Source organism: Coregonus clupeaformis, chromosome 28, assembly GCF_020615455.1.
Source record: "Coregonus clupeaformis isolate EN_2021a chromosome 28, ASM2061545v1, whole genome shotgun sequence".
In the NCBI taxonomy this organism is placed as follows: Eukaryota; Metazoa; Chordata; class Actinopteri; order Salmoniformes; family Salmonidae; genus Coregonus; species Coregonus clupeaformis.
Window position 1 is genome coordinate 646,481 of NC_059219.1, and position 20,919 is coordinate 667,399.

Genomic DNA, 20,919 nt, shown 5'->3' on the forward strand with positions numbered 1-20,919 from the left:
GTCCTCAGGCAAGTCACCCTCCTGCACCGGCGCACATATTATAGTCCTGTTTATACCTGGCGCTATGACATGAGTCCTTTGTCCTGATCTTGTCCACATTCTGATTGTGCCCACATTTGTAGACAGGTGTAGACAATCAAAAGACACATTATCTGATTGTGATCAGATCATCCTGACCACCTCCGGAGGTAGTCAGGCACCCATTGTGTCTGAATATCTTACAAGTGTAGATGGATCTGGACAGAGAAACCATTTAAATCATCATTATCCCACCCTCTAAATCAGACCCTTTGAAGGCCCTCGGATCAATCCCCCCCAAAAAAAAAGAGTTGGGGTCTCAACTTACTGTTGCGAGTTAGAATAGTAGAATGCACAAGGGGCCATTTCTAAATGTGGTTGTGCATCAGCAGTTTCTCTCTTGTTATGTCAGTCACTGATAGTCAGTCAATTAGCCATCTCAGCTAACATGTTTTAGATTGCTAAGTTAGTTAAGCGGCCAGCTATCTGAATGTATTAATCGTGGTCTAATTACCGGCCGGGGGGCTCCCATTGATTTTGTTAGTCAGTCTCACTCATTTATCATACTAAAAACTGCAAACATTTCTCTCCACCCTATGGCAAAAGGTGTAGAATTGCAGGATTTTTAAAATAAATGATGTGGGGGGGGGTACGCAGATCCGCGAGCAACTGCAGCCCCTCATGATGAGTTCAGATTCTTTGTGGCCCCCACCCTTATAAAAGTTGCCCATCCCTGCTCTAAATCATTGACAGGTGGCAGCATTGACTTATGGCATAAATGTGTCTTAAAATAAATTCATCAATATTATTTTTTAAAGAATATCCAGCAAATAATTAGTATACAGGGAGGGAGGAAATATGGTCACTATGCGGACACAGTGGACGGATGAGAGACACATTTTAATAGCATGTGTAGACGCATATCTGAAAATGTGGGCACAATCAGAATGTGGGCAAGGATGCATGTTAGCGCCAAGTATGAACAAGGCCACATAGAGTAGAAATCTGAACTGATTTACAAGTGTAACCACAGTAATGGTTAGCTGGACCAATTGGAGACATAGTGAAATATGGACAGAGCCTGACTTCAGGACTCCAAATGAGTAGAAGTGATTTTTGCCCCTGTGTTTTTAGTGAAATAGCCTTAAGAAATGCTGTAGGAAAAATCTAAATGTTTAGTAGTTTGTGGTTGTTATTTTATTATTGTGGTTTGTATATTTGATTATAGGTCTACAGTGCATTTGGAAAGTATTCAGACCCCTTGAATTTTGTTTTTTCTCATACATTTATAAACAATACCCCATAATTACAAAGCAACAACAGTTTTTCAGGCCAAAGTGTTCAATCTTGATTTCATCAGACCAGAGAATCTTGTTTCTCATGGTCTGAGAGTCCTTTAGGTGCCTTTTGGCAAACTCCAAGCGGGCTGTCATGTGCCTTTTACTGAGGAGAGGGTTCCGTCTGGCCGCTCTACCATAAAGGCCTGATTGGTGGAGTGCTGCAGAGATGGGAGAACCTTCCAGAAGGACAACCATCTCCACAGAGGAACTCTGGAGCTCTGTCAGAGTGACCATCGGATTCTTGGTCACCTCCCTGAGGTCCTTCTCCCGATTGCTCAGTTTGGCCGGGCGGCCAGCTCTAGGAATATTCTTGGTGGTTCCAAACTTCTTCCATTTAAGAATGATGGAGGCCACTGTGTTCTTGGGGACCTTCAATGCTGCAGAAATGTTTTGGTACCCTTCCCCAGATCAGTGCCTCGACACAATCCTGTCACGGAGCTCTACGGACAATTCTTCGACCTCATGGCTTGGTTTTTGCTCTGACATGCACTGTCAACTGTGGGACCTTATATAGACAGGTGTGTGCCTTTCCAAATCATGTCCAATCAATTGAATTGACCACAGGTGGACTCCAATGAAGTTGTAGAAACATCTCAAGGATGATCAATGGAAACAGGATGCACCTGAGCTCAATTTCGAGTCTTATAGCAAAGGGTCTGAATACTTATGTAAAGGTGTGTGTGTGTGTGTATATATATATACAGTGGGGGGAAAAAGTATTTAGTCAGCCACCAATTGTGCAAGTTCTCCCACTTAAAAAGATGAGAGAGGCCTGTAATTTTCATCATAGGTACACGTCAACTATGACAGACAAATTGAGAAAAAAAAATCCAGAAAATCACATTGTAGGATTTTTAATGAATTTATTTGCAAATTATGGTGGAAAATAAGTATTTGGTCACCTACAAACAAGCAAGATTTCTGGCTCTCACAGACCTGTAACTTCTTATTTAAGAGGCTCCTCTGTCCTCCACTCGTTACCTGTATTAATGGCACCGGTTTGAACTTGTTATCAGTATAAAAAGACACCTGTCCACAACCTCAAACAGTCACACTCCAAACTCCACTATGGCCAAGACCAAAGAGCTGTCAAAGGACACCAGAAACAAAATTGTAGACCTGCACCAGGCTGGGAAGACTGAATCTGCAATAGGTAAGCAGCTTGGTTTTAAGAAATCAACTGTGGGAGCAATTATTAGGAAATGGAAGACATACAAGACCACTGATAATCTCCCTCGATCTGGGGCTCTACGCAAGATCTCACCCCGTGGGGTCAAAATGATCACAAGAACGGTGAGCAAAAATCCCAGAACCACACAGGGGGACCTAGTGAATGACCTGCAGAGAGCTGGGACCAAAGTAACAAAGCCTACCATCAGTAACCCACTACGCCACCAGGGACTCAAATACTGCAGTGCCAGACGTGTCCCCCTGCTTAAGCCAGTACATGTCCAGGCCTGTGTAAAGTTTGCTAGAGTGCATTTGGATGATCCAGAAGAGGATCGGGAGAACGTAATATGGTCAGATGAAACCAAAATATAACTTTTTGGTAAAAACTCAACTCGTCGTGTTTGGAGGACAAAGAATGCTGAGTTGCATCCAAAGAACACCATACCTACTGTGAAGCATGGGGGTGGAAACATCATGCTTTGGGGCTGTTTTTCTGCAAAGGGGCCAGGACGACTGATCCGTGTAAAGGAAAGAATGAATGGGGCCATGTATCATGAGATTTTGAGTGAAAAACCTCCTTCCATCAGCAAGGGCATTGAAGATGAAACGTGGCTGGGTCTTTCAGCATGACAATGATCCCAAACACACCGCCCGGGCAACGAAGGAGTGGCTTCGGTAAGAAGCATTTCAAGGTCCTGGAGTGGCCTAGCCAGTCTCCAGATCTCAACCCCATAGAAAATCTTTGGAGGGAGTTGAAAGTCTGTTGCCCAGCGACAGCCCCAAAACATCACTGCTCTAGAGGAGATCTGCATGCAGGAATGGGCCAAAATAACAGCAACAGTGTGTGAAAACCTTGTGAAGACTTACAGAAAACGTTTGACCTGTGTCATTGCCAACAAAGGGTATATAACAAAGTATTGAGAAACTTTTGTTATTGACCAAATACTTATTTTCCACCATAATTTGCAAATAAATTCATTAAAAATCCTACAATGTGATTTTCTGGAGAAAAAAAATCTCATTTTGTCTGTCATAGTTGACGTGAACCTATGATTAACATTACAGGCCTCTCTCATCTTTTTAAGTGGGAGAACTTGCACAATTGGTGGCTGACTAAATACTTTTTTTCCCCACTGTATATATATATATATATATACACACTACCGTTCAAAAGTTTGGGGTCACTTAGAAATGTCCTTGTTTTCGAAAGAAAAGCTATTTTTTTGTCCATTAAAATGACATAAAATTGATCAGAAATACAGTGTAGACATTGTTAATGTTGTAAATGGCTATTGTAGCTGGAAACGGCTGATTTTTTATGGAATATCTACATAGGCGTACAGAGGCCCATTATCAGCTATCTTAGTTCAAACAGTCATGTTTATTGTCGCAGTGCATTTCCAGTAGAAAACACAGCAACGGTATGTTCCAGTCAGGTGACGTCACTGTGAGGTGTGGGAAGTGAGCCAACCGTAGGACTCCAACCTTCTCAGGATAGATAACCAGTCCTCCCAACCTCAGGCAGCGAATGCTTTGGCCACATAAGATGATGACGTGCTTCACATACAGAGTACTCAATCAGAATACATACCTGAACATTTTTCATTTGGTGTAAACGGTTACATTTATAATGTGAAAGTGCATCCTTCTCCCATAAATGTGGAGTGAATATGTGTGTGTAATCTGGGGTGTGTATGTGATGGATTACAATAGGATGTAGTTAGTACAGGTCAGGGACCCACTACCTTATTACCGATATATGTAACAACTACAGTATCTTTAGATTACATTCACCTTATAGCAGCACTGACATCAACCTGTGTGTATATGTGTGTGTGTGTGTGTTAGAGAGCAAAAAATAAACTTGAGCTGAAAACTAATCTGTTTTTAAATGTAAAAACATCAACACAGGTAAGATCCATCCCCTCCCACTCCACCCTCTTGAAACAGGAAGTTCCACCTTTCAGCACAGGAAGTGCCTGCATACAGTACTCATCGCCACGCCAACAGAACTCCCAAGCATGACAATGCATCATACAACATGTAACCATAGAGATAATAAAACAGTATTATATTTAGGATATTAAGTCAAGATGATGAAAACCAAAAGTGCAAAATGTAAATCCTGGAGGCACCTGGAGGGCACCAGTGTGTACAGCCTCTAGTTACCTTATTCAATCGTTCATTACTTGAATCAGATGTGTTAATGCTGGGCCGGAACTAAACCCTGCCCACCCAGTAGCTCTCCAGGACCAGGGTTAGTTCATTGACTCAGTGTTCCATTGCACCTTACAACGTGTGGCCCATTCTGAACTTTAACCGCCCCAAACGGCCGTGTAGAGGGGGTAAGAAGGATTAGGGGAGGGGGGGTAAAATACATCCCACTTTAGGCAGGTCTGCAGATATGGTCCTGGGGGGACTTATACGTGTACATAGAATGGGTAGAACAGACCTTGTTCTAAACTCCACGTGTTCCCATCCATTATGGAGGCACAATACACTTTGCCATTGCTGCATGTGTGGAACACTGAGAGAGGCACCGCATTCAGCGAGATGATGTGATAAGCATCAATTCATCAAACATTCAATATTAAATATGGTATGCCCAATATACATATTGCGGACCATTGCTTTGATTTATAATCTAAATATTTTCTATGGTCTTATATGTGTTGGGAGAGGGGAGGGTCTCTCCTCCATGGTTTGGAAAGTAGCTTTATCAGGCAGATGGCATCGTGGGTAACCTCCCCTCACACCCTGCCACTCCGCCTGGGAGACCCCGTAGAGCTCGGGAGGAGCACGGGGGAGGAAAGGGCGCTTCTCCAGGTAATCAGCCTATGGGAAGCCAAGGGACAGGCACCCAGCCAATGAGAAACCAGGAGACACACCCCCTCTCACTCGCTCGCCCTCTTCAGCACCGAGGGAGTGGTGTCCATGAAGGGCCTGAGAGAGAGAGAGAGAGAGACATAGAGAGACACAGAGAGAGAGAGAGAGAGAGAGAGAGAGAGAGAGAGAGAGAGAGAGAGAGAGAGAGAAAGAGACATAGAGAGAGACACACACAGAGAGAGAGAGAGAGAGAGAGAGAGAGAGAGAGAGAGAGAGAGAGAGAGAGAGAGAGAGAGAGAGAGAGAGAGGGGGGTTGTAAATTAGAAGTAGAGAGAGAGAGAGAGAGGGGGGGGGGGGTTTGTAAATTAGAAGTAAATGGCACAAAGGAACCAGACATAAATGTAATGATGATGATGTCTGTGTGTACCTGGCAGGGTGTAGTGGCCAGGTAGACTGTACAGGGGTTGGCTGGGCAGAGGTGGGACTCATCAGCATGGCACTGTAGATGTTGGAGGCTACCACAAGGATACAGAGCAGGATAGGACCGATGATCGCCCCCTCCAGACCCAGATAGTATGCTCCGCCTGCCACCGCTAGACCTGTCAGATACGGGTGACCACCACTGTGGGGGGGGACAGATATCAACACACACTTACTTTAATATCATAACAGATTACATTTCTCTTTCTCTTACGCACTGATCTCATAAACAGTGAACACGCACAAACACGTACACATAAACACTCTCTCACACACACACACTCACGTACCCTGATATATCGGAGTAGATGGCTGTGTCTACGAAGTAGGTGGGCAGTAGATGGAAGACCAGCAGTAGCAGGGCTTTGACCCCCTCTCCCTGGGCCAGCCACAGGTCACACACAGCGGGCAGAGCTGCCCAGTAGGTCCCCAGGAACGGCACCGCACCCAGGATAGCAGCCAGGGCTAAAGGGGGCGAGGGAAGAGGACACTTTGAACATGTTTGACAATAGTAAGTCAGAAGAGTGGAACAGAACAGTCCTGTTATTCAATTTATTCATCTAATAGTTCTGACACAAGGAGGGTATTTCCTAATCTCCAGGCTAGTCAGGCAAACAACAGCAAGTTAAGATGTTCTATTTGATCAGTCAGTTTTTAACACACTCACCAGAGGGGATGAAGACTATGTGGATGCCGAAGATGGTGTGTGTCAGCCAGGTGTAGAGACCATAGAACCCTGCCATCTTCAGAGAGGCATCAAACACCCCCCTAAAACACACACAATTTAAAAAATATATGTTTTAACATTTCAAATGTCAAACGTGTGCTGTGTGTGTACCTGATGGCCTCCTCTACAGACTGTCCTATGATGTTAGAGGATGGTCCGGGCTGGGACAGAGGAGTGAGGCTGATCACCCATTTGACAGGCTCATAGTACTCTCCACTGGAACTCAGCAGGTAGAACAACGTGGTCAGGAATATCACCTACACACACACACACACACACACACACCAGTGTCAATATTAAGGTATGAAGGGGGAGGCACACAGAGAGAGCTGTGTGTGTGTGTGTGTGTGTGTGTTACCAGGCTGAGGGCGAAGTTGAGTAGAGCTGTGCCGCTGTGGAAGAGGACAGTGAGGAGTGTGGTTGTCGTGGAGATCAGCAGCCCAACGTTCCGACTCATCACCACCCACAGAGACTCCACTATCTACAACAGAGGATACACCCGTTATATATACACACACACTACACACACACACACACACACACGTGTACTCACAGAGAGCAGTGTTTCTATATTGTCGTGTGCGAAGGAGGCGATGTCCTGCCAGTCTAAGATCTCTCCCAGCCAGCTGTTCTGTCTCTGGACAAGCTTCTGACCACCACTACGGTTACGCCCTCCCGTATGGGTTACATTCTGAGACAGAAACGCCGTACAGACATACACGTTAGCACACACATACACACACACACACACACACAGACACACACACACAGACAGACAGTGTTGAAAGAGTGAGACATGTATGAGTATATGGTGTAGTTCTGGTATGTCTGTGTTAGTAAGGGGTAATGAGTGTGTCAGTCTATATATTCTCAAGCCAAACATAAAGATGTGACCATGTGAACCCCCCTATACTGTGGTCTGATGAACCAGGCCACCCCCTCCCCCTGCATTACCTTGACAAACCAGGAGTGGTACAGTCTGTCCCACAGTTCCAGAACCTGCTTCTCTATGACAGCCGTGTGGTTCCCCTTTTCACCAAGCATCTTATGGAGCTACACACCACACACACAACCAGTGATTTTACCAGTGTTAATCAAGTCTCCACCCCCCTCCCTCTCTTTCCATCTCTCTCCTGTTCTCTCTCTTACCTTGAATGTTATCCATTCTCGACCGTGCTGGTAGACGTTAGTGGCAGCTGAGTTCATAGCTTTCTGGATGACCTGGGCCTCAGGGAGCCAACTGGAGGAGAGGGGTAGAGAGAGAGAGAGGGGTAGAGAGAGAGAGAGGGGTAGAGAGAGAGAGAGGGGTAGAGAGAGAGAGAGAGGGGTAGAGAGAGAGAGAGAGAGAGAGAGAGAGAGAGAGAGAGAGTGTCAGGGACTGATGCACCAATAAAGCACCCTGTTCAGCTCTTGAGTGATGTCTATGAGGTGCCAGGGGGTTATCACCACAGGGTGGTGTGATGTCTATGAGGTGCCAGGGGGTTATCACCACAGGGTGGTGTGATGTGTACGAGGTGCCAGGGGGTTATCACCGCAGGGTGGTGTGATGTGTACGAGGTGCCAGGGGTTATCACCGTAGGGTGGTGTGATGTCTATGAGGTGCCAGGGGGTTATCACCGCAGGGTGGTGTGATGTGTACGAGGTGCCAGGGGGTTATCACCGCAGGGTGGTGTGATGTCTATGAGGTGCCAGGGGGTTATCACCGCAGGGTGGTGTGATGTGTACGAGGTGCCAGGGGGTTATCACCGCAGGGTGGTGTGATGTGTACGAGGTGCCAGGGGGTTATCACCGTAGGGTGGTGTGATGTCTATGAGGTGCCAGGGCGTTATCACCGCAGGGTGGTGTGATGTGTACGAGGTGCCAGGGGGTTATCACCGTAGGGTGGTGTGATGTGTACGAGGTGCCAGGGGGTTATCACCGCAGGGTGGTGTGATGTGTACGAGGTGCCAGGGGTTATCACCGTAGGGTGGTGTGATGTCTATGAGGTGCCAGGGGGTTATCACCGCAGGGTGGTGTGATGTGTACGAGGTGCCAGGGGGTTATCACCGCAGGGTGGTGTGATGTCTATGAGGTGCCAGGGGGTTATCACCGCAGGGTGGTGTGATGTGTACGAGGTGCCAGGGGGTTATCACCGCAGGGTGGTGTGATGTGTACGAGGTGCCAGGGGGTTATCACCGTAGGGTGGTGTGATGTCTATGAGGTGCCAGGGCGTTATCACCGCAGGGTGGTGTGATGTGTACGAGGTGCCAGGGGGTTATCACCGTAGGGTGGTGTGATGTGTACGAGGGGCCAGGGGGTTATCACCGCAGGGTGGTGTGATGTCTATGAGGTGCCAGGGGGTTATCACCGCAGGGTGGTGTGATGTGTACGAGGGGCCAGGGGGTTATCACCGCAGGGTGGTGTGATGTGTACGAGGTGCCAGGGGGTTATCACCGCAGGGTGGTGTGATGTGTACGAGGTGCCAGGGGGTTATCACCGCAGGGTGGTGTTATGTCTATGAGGTGCCAGGGGGTTATCACCGCAGGGTGGTGTGATGTGTACGAGGTGCCAGGGGGTTATCACCGCAGGGTGGTGTGATGTGTACGAGGTGCCAGGGGGTTATCACCGCAGGGTGGTGTGATGTGTACGAGGGGCCAGGGGGTTATCACCGCAGGGTGGTGTGATGTCTATGAGGTGCCAGGGGGTTATCACCGCAGGGTGGTGTGATGTGTACGAGGGGCCAGGGGGTTATCACTGCAGGGTGGTGTGATGTGTACGAGGGGCCAGGGGGTTATCACCGCAGGGGGGTGTGATGTGTACGAGGGGCCAGGGGGTTATCACCGCAGGGTGGTGTGATGTCTATGAGGTGCCAGGGGGTTATCACCACAGGGTGGTGTGATGTGTACGAGGGGCCAGGGGGTTATCACCGCAGGGTGGTGTGATGTCTATGAGGTGCCAGGGGGTTATCACCACAGGGTGGTGTGATGTGTACGAGGGGCCAGGGGGTTATCACCGCAGGGTGGTGTGATGTCTATGAGGGGCCAGGGGGTTATCACCACAGGTTGGTGTGATGCGTCTAGTACACAAGGCCCTCGCTGCTCACCTAGTTAACCCCCAGGACCAGTCCACAGCTCACCTAGTTAACCCCCAGGACCAGTCCACAGCTCACCTAGTTAACCCCCAGGACCAGTCCACAGCTCACCTAGTTAACCCCCAGGACCAGTCCACAGCTCACCTAGTTAACCCCCAGGACCAGTCCACAGCTCACCTAGTTAACCCCCAGGACCAGTCCACAGCTCACCTAGTTAACCCCCAGGCCCAGTCCACAGCTCACCTAGTTAACCCCCAGGACCAGTCCACAGCTCACCTAGTTAACCCCCAGGACCAGTCCACAGCTCACCTAGTTAACCCCCAGGACCAGTCCACAGCTCACCTAGTTAACCCCCAGGACCAGTCCACTGCTCACCTAGTTAACACCAAGGCCCAGTCCTATGCTCCGTCAGAGCTGAGCACCTAAGAGCCGTCTGTACCATGAAGAGATGAATGTTGGGTAAATAAAGCAGTTCCGGCTGGAGGAAAATCTATTCAACCTCCGGCGCCTCCAAGCCACCACCAAGACCTCAACTCAACACATCTTTGCACCGCAATATGCAGACGACTATTCTCCTCACCCACTCACCAGAATCCATGCAGCGTTCACTGAACCTGGTCTCCTCCATCTACAACTCCATCAGTCTCAGCAACACACACATCATTGGTCAACAATTCACCCTCTATCAAGAAGAGCCCACCTTCCACATCATTGGTCAACAACTCACCCTCTATCAAGAAGAGCCCACCTTCCATGTCAATGGTCAACAACTCACCCTCTATCAAGAAGAGCCCAACTTCCACATCAATGGTCAACAACTCACCCTCTATCAAGAAGAGCTCACCTTCCACATCAATGGTCAACAACTCACCCTCTATCAAGAAGAGCCCAACTTCCACATCAATGGTCAACAACACAACCTCTATCAAGAAGAGCTCACCTTCCACATCACTGGTCAACAACTCACCCCACCACAAGAAGAGCCCACCTTCCACATTAATGATCAACAACTCACCCCCCAGCAAGAACAGCCCACCTTTCCCAGTGTTTTCCACAAGTACATAGTAGCCTGCCAAATAGAAAAAGTAGCCAGCCAGAAAAAGTAGCCAGACAGTACCCTTATTTTTATATTTCTTTTCCGGCGGCTCGCCATTAAAGATAGTGAAGGAGGGAAATTACGACTTTTCAGCCTGAATGGAGGATGTTTTATGTGCGAGACAGTACACGGGGGAAACCAGTGCATGTATTACCGGGAATGCAAATCAATCCTAGACGATAGTGCAGATCTAGCGCCAACTATCTTCTTCTTCTTCTTCTGTGGGTTTTATGGCGGACTACAACCCAAAAAGGTGTATTGCCGCCACCAACTGGATGGGTTGAAAAATCAAAACAAGGTAAAAAGAAAATCCATATGTGATAGGGAAACTAACTTAATCCACCCAAATAAAATAGTACATTGACAAAAATAAAACAAAACTCCCACTTCTTCCTTCCTTCAAATCTCCATATCTCCCTTCTCAGGTTCTATGACCTCAGAGGGTGGTACGGCTTGTGACAATATTCCATACAACTCCTCCGCCGAGAAATCTTTCAGTCCCAGGAACCACTCCGCCGCATCCACAATGATATCTATCTTCTCTCCACCTTGGCAGTGCCATTAATCACCATAGCTATAAAGGCCACAAAGTCCATCTTCTTAACCTTTCAAATGTCAGGGTCCTACTGGTGAAAGACATCCCCTGCAGCCTTCAGTGAAGACCTATCCACCACCATGGACTCTTCAGGAGCACCATTCAAACCCTCAACCCTTTTAACAGTCTTGGTTTTGGGTTAAATGCTCTAACTCTGTAGCTTATATACCCCAACTGCACTTGAGTAGGGAGAGACTCCATATCAAAAAACAAAAGAACAGCTAGACTCTACACATTTTCACCATTCACCACACGATTCATCCGACGTGCATCAATCACTCCAGGAATATGTTTTATCTCTTCAAAATCGACTTCCCACGAGACGCCAGATATAACCCCCTTGAGGGGTGCCGTGTTCTGAAGAGACACACACGACACTTCAAACTTATCAAATCGGGTGAGACGCAACGCACGTTCCTTCTGATCTGCAGAAGCACAAAAAATCTAAACAAGCCCTCCTCTCGTGATCCTCACAGCCTTCACTTTACCCAGCACTCTCTCCACCAGTTTGGATATCTCAAATGGTTTCTTCAAGATTGGTAATCTGCTACTCCTACTAGATACGAAGGGACATTCTCATCACTGTACCCTACTTTGCTCCGTTTTCCATTCTTTTGGACAATACTGCAATTCTCCTTGATTCTACCGCCATTGGATTCAGAATTCACTTCATCGTCCGCTTCCGCCATCGTTTTATGCTTCCAGCGCCCACTATCTGCTGCCTAGGCTAAGTAAATATCCTACTATGCGGCACCACTCCGCGTGGCTAGCTATGTGAAACATGCGAAAGAAAATACATGAATGTGTCAGAAAATAATAATTAGGCTAAGTCATGGATTTCGACTCATCGTTACCACTTACATTACATGGGACGTGCAAATTCACGAGCATCATGCTCTCTCCCTCCTCCGTGTAAAGAAATTCGACTGCAACCAGAGATCTGTATATAATGACGAGATGCTCATGTCTCCGCCCCAACAATGGGAGTCGTTGTCCCAAAGGTGGGAATGCAGGCGACAAGCTTAGGTCCAAAATAAGACCATAGAAACGCATTGGGTTTATTTCGGACAAATTTTGGCGAGCGTGAAACCTCTCGCTTCGCCTCTTCCTCTCTGCTGCATTTCCCTGTCATTGCTCGCTTTGTGACTGACAGGCGCCTATTCTATAAATAGATCGCTAGAAGATGCATATCGTTCATTCTAGCGGGAGAGGGCTCGACGGATGAGTGAATTGAAACGTTTAAATGGAAAGTGGCCTAGTTAATATGAAGTGGAAAATGTAGCTGGCTGAAAATGAGTCTGTAACCGGCTGATTAGCCGACAGCCGGCACTAATGGAAAACACTGCCTTCCACATCAATGGTCAACAACTCACCCCCCAGCAAGAAGAGCTCACCTTCCACATCAATGGTCAACAACTCACCCCCACTTCACATACCTTCACATACTGTACCTCGGCAATGTCTAACTTGGAGAACCTGGCTACCAACCGACATACCTGGAGTTCCACCTGCCACCTGGGTGTCAACACACCTCCAGGACATAATCACAGAGGACAATCCAACGGCCTGCACACAAACCCCAGCAGCAGGGGCAACCCTCTCCTCATGTGGCATACCATGCAGGTCTGGCTTTGGCCTGCACAGCCACATGCACTGGCACAACCACAACCCCACACAGCAACCACACCTCTGTGATAATTGGGAGTAAAGTCATCAATATCAATGGACAGCCAAGTGTGCAAGAAGCCAGAGAAGTGTGTGTGTTTGTGTGTGTGTGTCTGTCTTACTTGGCCCATTCTGGATGGTTGGACACAGTCTCGTTGATAAGGTTACTGGTGACCTCTATGATATGAACACTCTCATGATGAACCTACAGAGAAAGGGAGAGAGAGCGAGAGAGAGAGAGAGGTTATGCTGAAAATAGCCTATATCTCAATTAGCTATGTACAGTGGTAGAGGAGGAAATGAAACTACGGTAAGCTCTGAGGGACACACAGTACCGTACCATAGCAGTGAGCAGGAGACCCATGAGCAGAGTTCCTGTCACCAACAGGAAGATGATGAAGATACTGATGAGTTTATCCAGGGAGCGCTCCAACCATATGACCATCTACAGAGAGAGAGAGAGAGAGAGAGAGAGAGAGAGAGAGAGAGAGAGAGAGAGAGAGAGAGAGAGAGAGAGAGAGAGAGAGACAGAGACAGAGACAGAGACAGAGACAGAGACAGAGAGAGGGAGAAGATGAGGGAGGGAGTAGAGAGAGAGAGAGAGAGAAAAGGAGAGAAAATAGATAAAAAAAAGAAGGGGGAAGGTGACAGAGAGAAAGAGAGACATAAGTCAGTATCTGCCATTAGGAGGTGTTGCAGATGTGGCTGGACACATGGAGAAACCTGTGTCCTTCTCCCCTGAGAAACCAGAGACCAAGGCAGACATTCTGTGTCTGAACTAAAGCCTACTGCCGCCATCTTGGATCCTGAGAACAGCCTGTGTACACAGACACACTCTTATCACACACCATGCAGTGAATGCATGTTAAACCCCAGGACTGTGTGTGAGACGTGTGCCCTGTCTGCAGGCTCATCTCTTTACACGTCTTTATTGTAACTTTAAGGGGCATTTCCTCTAAGGGCCACAGAGAGGGACCATCTTTTCCCAGTATTTAGGTTTCTCTATGTCCCTTGCCTTATAACAACCCTATGATGCCTTATGATAGCCTTATGACAGCATTATGACACCTTCCTAAGTGACCTGAGAGTGTGTGAGGTCACTGAGGAAGAGTGTTGAGCGTTACCGTCAGGAGGCTGGAGCCGATGATGAGATATTAGTAAGGCGGTGTCCCAATGGTGTTACACAGCATGGCCACTGACCTGACAGCACATGAAGCAATATGGTGGCAACCTCAGGGTATTGGGACAAATCCATAGTCCACACATAACAGAAGGAGAATCTGAGAGATCTAAAATTCTACAATATAGATTCTACAGAAATATAGACTAGAGCAAGGCTCAGCTCAAGACCAGTCAGAATCAGAAATCATCAAGGACGGTTTGATGTAGCTGCTGTTTTAAAGCTAGACTCAGCGATATGACGTAGATGCACAAAGTAACCAGCATAGTGGGTCGATTTCCACAACAACTAAGAGCGTTGAAGCGCGAGGCTCAACTTCTCCCCTGCTTTGGTCCTGTGGCTACCACGCTCTAACAGCGTGAAGCGAACCCGCGCACATACTGTGTGTGACTGTGTGAAAGCGAAGTCTTGCATCTCGCTCATCTCAATATCAGACGTGCTGCTCGAGGCTGAGTCTACCTTTAAATATGCTAATCTAAAGCCTTCACTACAGGATAGTCAGTAATATGGATGTCCCCCCCCCCTGCCCAATCTGGATCAGACTCCAACTCAACCCAACCCAGTACCAGCTCAGTCCTACCCCTCCAGAACCCATGTAGCCCCCAGCACCCCACCCAGATCTTTCTTTAGGCGGTCTGCTAACGCCCCTCCATGGTACAGATCTTAATTTCCAGAGCTAGGGAATAGCAGGGGGGGTCTACCCTGTCTTGGCAATGGTAGTCACAGCACTGCCCCCCCAACCCAACCCCCCGGCACCCCCCTCAGCTTGGTCTAAAGCAGTCTGCTCTCTCCATGCAGCTCACACACACGCAGAAGCCAACCAGCCAATCAGGTCACAGAGGAGAAGCTAAGGAAGGTTGAGGAGCCAATGAATGAGCTCGCCCCACCGTAGCTTCACCACTACAGAAGCAGGAAGCAGGGAGGAAGTGAGGTCAGCGAGGGGCGGAGACAAGATGGAGGGATGACAGTGGATGGGTACAGCGTCACTCCAAGCTACTATAGGGTGCTCACACTGCTTCACACACTCTCCTTCTTCCTTTATCACACTCTCTTTTGTTGTCTGACTCTTTCACACTCGTACACAGACTCTTCCTCTTCCTCTCTCTTTCATTCTCATTTTCACATTATGCTCTCTCTCTCTCTCTCTCTCTCTCTCAGCAGAGCTCTCCTCCAGAACATTACCTGCTTGTTAAGCCAATGCCAGAGCTTCAGGAGGAGACAAAGAGATATTGGTCATCACATGGTTCCCAAGCACAAACAACACAGATTGTGATTGGACACAGGCAGTAAGGGCAGGCTTTAGAAAACAGGAAGTGTTGCAGGGAATTTCTGATTGGATGCAGGGAGTGAATGCCGTACTGATTGGATACCAAATGTGTCAACATGTGCTTGAGCAGAATACAAACAACAAAATGGTGCAGAGAGAGAGAGAGAGAGACAGAGAGAGAGAAAGAGAGAGAGAGAGAGAGAGAGGGGGGGGAGAGAGAGAGAGAGAGAGAGAGAGAGAGAGGGGAGAGAGAGAGAGAGAGAGAGAGAGAGAGCAGAGAGAGAGAGAGAGAGAGAGAGAGCGACAGAGAGAGAGAGAGAGGAGAGGTGGTACAATATTTTTTCTTCTTTCCTCATTGAGGCGTAGAGGTGAAGACGAGGGGGGTGGGACGAGGGGGGTGAGACGGGGGGGGGTGAGACGAGGGGGGTGAGACAAGAGGTAAAATAATTCAGTGACCTCATTCAGTAGTAATATTAACCTGTAAGGAGATCATTCAGTAGTAATATTAACCTGTAGCGAGATCATTCAGTAGTAATATTAACCTGTAAGGAGATCATTCAGTAGTAATATTAACCTGTAGGGAGATCATTCATATATCACAGAGAAGACCAGCTCCTGCCTCTTCACCCAGCTTCAACCCTTACCTTAACTGTCCAGAAGCATTACCCCAGGGTAGACAGGACACTACACTGCTGCTAGCTAATCAAAATCACAGAATCACTGTAGATAAGAATTGTGTTGTATCTTGTCTACAGTGTTGTATGTATCAGTACCTTCTAGTGGTGACCAGAGATAGATCAGGAAGTGGTTTATAAAATAACAAGGTGGCTGTGCATCTCAGGGAGGTTGGCAGGGTGGTTGTGTGTCTCAGGGAGGTTGGCAGGGTGGCTGTGTGTATCAGGGAGGTTGGCAGGGTGGATGTGTGTATCAGGGAGGTTGGCAGGGTGGATGTGTGTATCAGGGAGGTTGGCAGGGTGGATGTGTGTATCAGGGAGGTTGGCAGGGTGGTTGTGTGTCTTAGGGGGGTTGGCAGGGTGGTTGTGTGTATCAGGAAGGTTGGCAGGGTGGTTGTGTGTATCAGGAAGGTTGGCAGGGTGGCTGTGTGTCTTAGGGGGGTTGGCAGGGTGGTTGTGTGTATCAGGGAGGTTGGCAGGGTGGCTGTGTGTCTTAGGGGGGTTGTGTGTATCAGGGAGGTTGGCAGGGTGGCTGTGTGTCTTAGGGGGGTTGGCCGGGGGTGTGGGCCATTACCTTGGTGTCAACGCGTAGCAGGAACTGAACGAGTCCTTTGATTGGTCCAGGCATGATGGCGTCCTGTCGCTCACGGCCAAACTTCTCCAGTCCTACCCACCATGACGACAGAGTCTTCTCAGCGAATCGCTTCAGACCAAAACGTACCACCAGCTTCTTCAACACCCACACTACAACACACACACACACACTGTTATACATTGGTGTGTGTGCACGCCTGGGTCGGTGTGCGTGCCTGGGTCAGTGTGTGTGCCTGTCTGTGTAAGTATCTGTGTGTGTGTTTCAGATATTACCAGCCACTGGGATAGGCAGTAGTTGTAGCATCCAGAGATTGAGCCAGACTTGGACCAGTACAAAAGCCCAGACCAGCAGGACAAAGTAGATATCACTGGCTCTTTGGGACCCCTTCTTCTTTTGGAAGAGACCCCCCAGCTCAGCACGGGCCCGACGGGGGAACGGCAGGACAGAGGGGGGACAGGATGGGCCAGGGCCCACAGAGTCCACCCCATCTACAGAGAGAGAGTAGGGGGGAGATGAGGAGAGGAGGGGGGAGATGTGGAGAGGAGGGGGGAGATGAGGAGAGGAGGGGGGAGATGAGAAGAGGAGGGGGGAGATGTGGAGAGTAGGGGGAGAGGAGGGGAGAGATGGGGGGTGGGGGGGGGCAAGTATATTTGGAATGAAAGAGTTATAGAAAGGGTGAGGAAGTGGTCATTAAATCAGTCCAAACCTTTAACATCTATTGAATTAATATAGAATTAAGACTTAGAGAGCTTTTTGTGGCTGACAGTGATAACCACTGATGGTTAGTTACTGCGGTATAACGCCTATGTGTGGTGTGTGTGTGTGTGTGTGTTATCTGACCTGTGGAGCCACTGCTGGTGCTGGTCTCTCTCTCGGGGCCCAGGCGGAAGTTACTGCAGGAGATGGCCATGTAGATGGTGTTAGCAGCGAATGACAACACTTGTCCTGACAGCTCACCTGAGTTGCCAGGGACAGGTGGTTTCTCTTGGGAGCCCACAATGAGGAGCGTGACCACGATTACAAACACAGGAACTCTCCACGAGCCAGTCAGAGACACTAGAGAGGGAGGCATGGGGGAGAGGGGGGAGAGGGGGAGGTATATGGTGAGAGGGGAGTTTGGCAGCGTGATGATTAATGAACAGTAGACTCCATCAGAATGTGCTACTACTCTGCCTCTAAATACCTCCGTCCTAGCAGTGGTCTCAGCTCTCAGTACCTTTTAACATTTCAGCCTGAAGGTTACCACCGCCTCCCTCCCTCCCTCCCTCCCTCCCAGCACACTACCAGCAGTCTATTAATACTAAAGACTATATATCCTGAGACCACGGCCACACACTTGACCTTTATACACTTCCTTATCTTATGATGGAACATAAATACCTACAAAGTTACCCCCCTCCATCTCCCTCTCCTACTCCCTCTCCCACTCCCCTGTTTGTATCCAGGTAGAAGAATAGAACGTGTTGTCCAGACAGGAACATAGCTCCTCCTCTCTCTCCCTCTCTCTCTCCCCCTCTCCTCACCCAGGTAGAAGAGTAGTATTGTCCAGACAGGTACAGACATAGTTCTCAGGTATCCCTCTGTAACAGGGCTCCATTTGCAGGCTACAGCCAGCACATACCCCAACACCACTGTCATCACCTAGAGAGAGGAAGACAGGAAGGGAGAAGAGGAGGGGGGAGTAGAGAGAGAGAGAGAGGGACAGAGAGAGGGAGTAGAGGATGGAGGGAGAGAGAGAGAGAGAGAGAGAGAGAGAGAGAGAGAGAGAGAGAGAGAGAGAGAGAGAGAGAGAGAGAGAGAGAGAGAGAGAGAGAGAGAGGGAGAAGTTGAGGGAGGGAGTAGAGAGAGAGAGAGACAGAGAGAGGGAGAAGATGAGGGAGGGAGTAGAGAGAGAGAGACAGAGAGAGGGAGAAGATGAGGGAGGGAGTAGAGAGAGAGAGAGACAGAGAGAGGGAGAAGAGGGAGGGAGTAGAGAGAGAGAGAGAGAGAGAGAGAGAGAGAGAGAGAGAGAGAGAGAGAGAGAGAGAGAGAGAGAGAGAGAGACAGAGAGAGGGAGAAGATGTGGGAGGGAGTAGAGAGAGAGAGAGAGAGAGAGAGAGAGAGAGAGAGAGAGAGAGAGAGAGAGAGAGAGAGACAGAGACAGAGACAGAGACAGAGAGAGGGAGAAGATGAGGGAGGGAGTAGAGAGAGAGAGAGAGAGAGACAGAGAGAGGGAGACGGTGAGGGAGGGAGTAGAGAGAGAGACAGAGAGAGGGAGAAGATGAGGGAGGGAGTAGAGAGAGAGAGAGACAGAGAGAGGGAGAAGATGAGGGAGGGAGTAGAGAGAGAGAGACAGAGAGACAGAGAGAGGGAGAAGATGAGGGAGGGAGTAGAAAGAGGGGGAGAAAAAGCAGAATGTACTTTTATAAGAGTTCTTTATCTCTTTTATAAAGAGTTTAAGGAAATTCTTCAGTTATAGACAGTAGCCTCCTATCCACACACAAGCACAAGCACAAGCACACACACACACACACACACACACACACACACACACACACACACACACACACACACACACACACACACACACACACACTCTAAGCCAAGGCATGTGAAAGGCCTCATGAAATTCTTAATTGAGTTAGCTGAGTACTTGATTCATGTAAGGGCTGCATTACAGTGTTATCCCCTGCCCATCCTGTTGTAGGCTACAGTATTGGAAAAGCCTTTCTTATTGTTGTGGTGGCCTTCCCCTTTAGTGTCAGTAGTGTCCCTGTCACTCACCCACACAGAGTGGAAGCAGTCCAGCGCGCCCCCGATGACATCGCACACGTGCCCGATGATCACCTGCATGCCAATCACGCTCCAGAACAGGTAAAAGAAGTAGATGAGTGGCGCGCCCGCCCCGATCACCAGCAGCACCGTGAGCCTCTCCAGTACCAGCCCCCCCAGGAAATCCACCCCGTGGTTGAAACACCACACCGGGACCAGCAGCGTCCCCAGGAGTATCGGCGTCCCGGTGTCCTGCAGGCCGTTGAGCCAGGAGCGGCCCAGCCGGGCTAGGGAGTGTTTGAACGGGTGGAGGAAGGTCCCACAGAGAACTGCCCAGAGCAGTGGTCGCAGAAAGGCTTCCAGGATAAAGAAGACTAGCACAGCCGCTCCGCAACAGATAGCCACGAAAATCATCGCCCCTGTGTTGTAGAAGGCCTGTTTGATGTTCTTGTCGAATTTGAGGGAGGAAGGCTGGCTGAGTAGCTGGCTCATCATGCCCACCGCTGGCTGGACGCTCTCTGAGAACGAGACGTAGTGAGGCCGGGCGGAACGAGGGGTCTCCGCGGGAGAGGAAGGAGCCGGCTCTGCCTCCGGCCCCGAGTCCTCCTCGTCAGCCATCTTCAATGAATCCGCCTCGGTCTGCGTTCCCCCTGCGGATCCCACCCAATACCACCACAGACAGAAGAAGGAGAGTTAGTTTCCAGTATCTTTGAAACCACCATCACACATCAGGAAAAACACAACACTAGACGTACTGGTGACGTGTTTGTCGCAAGGCATGATGGGTATAGGGGAAAAAAAGTATGAAAAATGTATGCACTCACTAACTGTAAGTCGCTCTCGATAAGAGCGTCTGCTAAATGACAAAAATGTAAAATGTAATTTTCTCTCCTCTTCTCTCCTCTCCTCTCAGTATTGTAGCTAGCTGGTGCCAGACAGAGCTGTGCTCACTGCTCAGTTTGCTGCTAGTAGCCTACTCTTTGGAATGCCCAGTTAAACTACACACAGAAACTTGAATAAACAGACCTTTGTCAAAGGGAGGATCACCACGAATTGAGGATGTCCGTGCTGTCACGTGTAACCACATATTTGCAATATTATACATAGCCTATCATTACAATCTCGGCCTAGGCTACAACAGTTATCGGTATAAAACTTCATTTTAAGGGCCCTTATTACAGTGTAATTACATGCACTGTAATGTGGTATCTAAGGAATTTACGACTTTGCTAATGGTTGCAAATGGTCTTAGAGGATGTTGACTAAGCTTAAGGGAGCATCTGGAGAGTAGTTCTATAGGGGCACCCTAAAGCCGGGGAAGTCTGTTAGGTGGAGTCCTGGGATTGGTCTGTAGGGGAAAACACCCATATCAGGTACATGGGATATATACTTTGGGTTAAAACTATTGGGGATTTATTATTCTCCTAAATTGATGGGATGACTAACTTAGAAAGAATGCATTCTT

The 20,919-nt window shown here is 48.6% G+C and overlaps 1 protein-coding gene across 2 annotated transcripts; it reads right to left on the bottom strand.

Moving 5' to 3' along the window:
- Positions 1-3,890: 3,890 nt before the first annotated feature.
- LOC121543895 (transmembrane protein 245) lies at positions 3,891-20,221 on the bottom strand. 2 transcript variants are annotated; one of them, XM_045208458.1, is made up of 17 exons: positions 19,467-20,221; positions 18,227-18,344; positions 17,544-17,759; positions 16,976-17,191; positions 16,683-16,852; positions 15,350-15,373; positions 13,328-13,432; positions 13,110-13,192; positions 7,711-7,801; positions 7,516-7,614; positions 7,115-7,252; positions 6,920-7,042; positions 6,673-6,818; positions 6,502-6,602; positions 6,125-6,299; positions 5,782-5,976; positions 3,891-5,471 (listed from the first exon to the last, which is right to left on the bottom strand). In XM_045208458.1, exons 1-17 carry the CDS (start codon positions 20,070-20,072, stop codon positions 5,423-5,425), a joined length of 2,655 nt encoding a protein of 884 aa, XP_045064393.1. In that variant the 5' UTR covers positions 20,073-20,221; the 3' UTR covers positions 3,891-5,422. The 2 variants fall into 2 exon arrangements, with proteins under 2 accessions (XP_045064393.1, XP_045064394.1); XM_045208459.1 differs by lacking the exon at positions 15,350-15,373.
- Between the last annotated feature and the right edge of the window lie 698 nt (positions 20,222-20,919).

What these genes read in the sequence shown, in the direction of transcription:
- LOC121543895 (XM_045208458.1), bottom strand. Translation starts at nt 20,072, where the DNA reads ATGGCTGACGAGGAGGACTCGGGGCCGGAGGCAGAGCCGGCTCCTTCC. An exon ending in TGCTACGCGTTGACACCAAG is followed by an intron (nt 15,374 to 16,682) that starts GTAATGGCCCAC and finishes CTCCTCCTGAAG; the next exon opens with CTCTGGCATTGGCTTAACAA. An exon ending in ATCTACTCCGATATATCAGG is followed by an intron (nt 5,977 to 6,124) that starts GTACGTGAGTGT and finishes CCCCCCCCACAG; the next exon opens with TGGTGGTCACCCGTATCTGA.